This window comes from Chrysochloris asiatica, unplaced genomic scaffold (assembly GCF_000296735.1).
Source record: "Chrysochloris asiatica unplaced genomic scaffold, ChrAsi1.0 scaffold00051, whole genome shotgun sequence".
NCBI classification, from domain to species: domain Eukaryota; kingdom Metazoa; phylum Chordata; class Mammalia; order Afrosoricida; family Chrysochloridae; genus Chrysochloris; species Chrysochloris asiatica.
In genome coordinates, this window is record NW_006408569.1 from 8,496,822 (window position 1) to 8,500,342 (window position 3,521).

General features: G+C 46.6%; 1 protein-coding gene across 1 annotated transcript; it reads left to right on the forward strand.

The window, feature by feature from the left end:
• Window positions 1-260: 260 nt before the first annotated feature.
• Window positions 261-1,391, forward strand: LOC102815830 (actin-related protein T1-like). The gene has a single exon (XM_006862869.1). It carries the CDS (start codon window positions 261-263, stop codon window positions 1,389-1,391), a length of 1,131 nt encoding a protein of 376 aa, XP_006862931.1.
• The last annotated feature ends 2,130 nt before the right edge of the window (window positions 1,392-3,521 follow it).

Genomic DNA, 3,521 nt, shown 5'->3' on the forward strand with positions numbered 1-3,521 from the left:
ACTCAGAACTGTTGTTGCCTGGTTACATTGTTACCTAGTGGGGGAGCCATCCTTGGGAAGGCTGAAGCAGAGCCTGGGTCATGTGAAAGGAGGGCAGGTTTATCAGGTGAGGATAGGGTTTTCTTGGAGATTGGGCAAGTCCTGGCAGTTCTGTTTGGGGGCCATCCTGAGGACTGTGGAATCCTGTGGCTCTTGTGTCACAAAGTAGCCTAAGTGTTTTGACTTTTCTTGGAGGAAGCTCAGCAGAGGATGAGGTAAATATGTCTAATCTAGATTGTTTAGATAATCCAGGCATCGTTTTTGATATTGGATCTGGGTTCTGCAAATCTGGCTGGGCTGGTGAGATCACACCCCGTCATGTCATCAGCTCTGTAGTTGGATATCCAAAATTGAACTTGTCTTCGGCTGCAAGAAATCAGGATTACTTCATAGGGGATGGAGTCCTTTACAAGTATGATATCTTAGATGTGCACTACCCTATTGAGCGTGGCCTTGTCATGTCCTGGGATGACATGGAGAAACTCTGGAAGCACCTCTTCGAGTGTGATCTGGGCGTGAAACCCAGCGAATACCCCGTACTCATGACTGAGACCTCCTTGAACCCAAGACAGATTCGCGAGAAGACGGCAGAGGTAATGTTTGAGACCTTCAATGTGCCTGCCTTCTATCTGTCTAACCATGCGGTGTTAGCACTCTATGCTTCTGCCTGTGTTACTGGCCTGGTGGTGGACAGTGGGGACGGGGTCACTTGTACCGTCCCAGTCTTCGAGGGTTACTCCCTGCCTCATGCTGTCAGCAAGCTCTATGTGGCCGGCAGGGACCTTACAGAACACCTGTCTCGGCTGCTTCTGGCCAGCGGGCATACCAGCTCCTACATTCGCAAAAGAGTCTTGGTGAATGACATGAAGCAGAAACTGTGCTATGTGGCCTTTGATCCAGACAAAGAGCTAAGCAAGAGGAAGGAGGAGGTCATGAGAGAGTACAGACTGCCAGATGGCACTACAATCTGCATTGGGGACCAGCAATACCAGGTTCCAGAAACCCTCTTTGCACCTGACCAGATGGGTGTCCAAAGCCCCGGGATCACGAAAATGGTCACCAGGAGCATCTTGAAGTGTGACAGCGATCTCCAGGCCTCCCTTTTTGCAGAGATTGTGCTGGCCGGTGGCACCACTCTGTTCCCTGGGTTCGAGGAACGCTTGTTGAAAGAACTGGAATTGGTAGCTGCCAGAGGGACCCCCATCAAGATCACAGCTTCTCTTGACAGGTGTTTCTCCTCGTGGATCGGTGCATCCATCATGAGCTCTCTGAGTACCTTCAAGCAGATGTGGGTCACCTCTGCCAATTTCAAGGAGATTGGGCCATTTGTGGTCCAGAGAAAATGCTTTTAGAGAACCCTTCGCATTGCAGCAGAAGGACAGCCTAGGGACACAAGGGCACTGGGGGCAAGTAACAACACTTCAGTAAGTTCTTCAATAAAAAGTGTTTTGCCCTTTCTGACTTTGTTTCATTCAGGCCGGCACCAGAATAATTTCTAACTCTGGTAGTGAATCTTTATATGGTTCTGTTCCCTCATTTCCCTCCCATGTGCCTCCTAAGTTATCTTTTCCTGCGGAATCCTTGGCTTGTGTGTGGAGCCTTCCGCCTGCAGTTTGTCAGTGCAGATGCCCAGGCCTCATGCCCAGTGGTCTGTTCCAGCAGGGGCCCTGGACTCTGAATTGTAAGCACGTGTTTTGGGTGGTTCTGATAGCCTCACTATCCAGAAACCAGCCAGCAGGGGGAGCAGTTAAGCATAGGGAGAGAGGCGGTGAAGCTGGAATGCCACACTGTTGTTAGAGCTCAGCAAAGGTTTTAGCTGGGTGGATCCTTCATTGTTGTTTTGTTGTTGTTGTTAAATGTGGTCAAGTTGGTTCCGACTCATACCAACTGCTGTATAGGGTTTCCGAGGAGTGGCTAGTGAAGCTTGCAGTTCAAACTGACCTTTCGGTCCAGCACATTAATCATAAAATCATTATGATTTTTCTCCTTTTAATTTTGGTGAGAAGGGTAATTCATTTTCTTTGGAATTGCTCTGTCATTATTTTCTTCCCAAGTTTAAAGCGGTCTGTTTTATCTTGAAATTGTCTTGACTTCCTCACCTCACCATTTGAAAGCTCTGTAACTATACTATTTATTCCCTCTTTTTACTTTGTATTTGCTCTTATTTACAAATGGATGTCTCTGGTTCCCTATTTTCAGTCTTGTAGGTTTATTTCACTTTGGATACTTCTGGCACTGTAGGATAAACACGGGACAACAAGTTCAGTTTGAACTGCAAGATTGGCAGTTCAAACTCACCAGTCGCTTCTCAGAAACCCTATACAGGGTCACTGTAAGTTGGAACCGACTCGACAGCACTTAACAACATATCTAAGGAACTCTGTTTGTGTAGTGGGTTATACATTGGGTCACTAACCACAAGGGCAGCAGTTCAAATCCATCAACTGTTCATGGGAGAAAGATGAGGCGTTCTGTTCCTGTAAAGATTTACAGCCTCGGAAACCCTATACAGGGTTGCTATGAGTCGGAACGGACTCCACAGCACACCACCACCACCACCACCACTGACATACCTGGGTTTTCTTCTGGGTGATGTTATAATATTAATTTTATGTTGTTTGTCTTTCTCTTGAGCTGGCATTCTGAATTCAGACATCTAGCCTCCTAACCGGTGAGAGAATAAATTTTCATTTGTTAAAGCCAGCCACATGTGCTGGTTCGGTTATAATAGATCTAAGTAACTAAGAGAACTGGTTTTTATACCTGGGGGTCTGTGGTAACTGGCAACGTTTGCTCTCTTGCTCTGGATGCTGCATCTGCTTGGCTCTGCCTGACCTCCAGTTCTTGGGACTTGAGCCAGAGGCCTGCTCAGATTTGCTGGCATCTTCAACCTTGTGAATCACCAGGCTGTCAACTGACCTGCAGATTGGGTTCATAAGCCCCTGCCACCACATGAGTGAGGAGAATCTTCCTAATGGAGGTCTGAACTATGTATTTGGGACTCGAAAATCTCCACAACCACGTGAGCCATTTCCTAGATGGTTCATGAGTTCTGTGAGATGTAGCAGCAAGTTATAGAATCCTGAGATGTGAGGGAGGATACTGTGGGGAGGAGGAGGAGTTGATTATAGAGATGATGTAAAGCAGTACAACATTTGAGAAAAGAAAATTTTCTAAAAAAAAATTTCTTTTAGAAGGACCAGCACAAGACTGGTTCCTCCACCTCATAGGAACCAGTCTTGTGCTGGTCCTTCTAAAAGAAATTATTCATACAAAGGGAAAAAATGAAAAGAGAAGCAGAAAAAAGTAAGAGAAAAGGAAACCAGACTAAAGCAAACAAGGGAAGGAGAATGAAAAGAAAAAGGAAGAGAAAGGTGAAAACACATGGGTGTCAGGGCACTTGGGCTGTGCTGAAGCTGACCAATGAGGTGTCAGGGCACTTGGGCTGTGCTGAAGCTGACCAATGAGGTGTCAGGGCACTT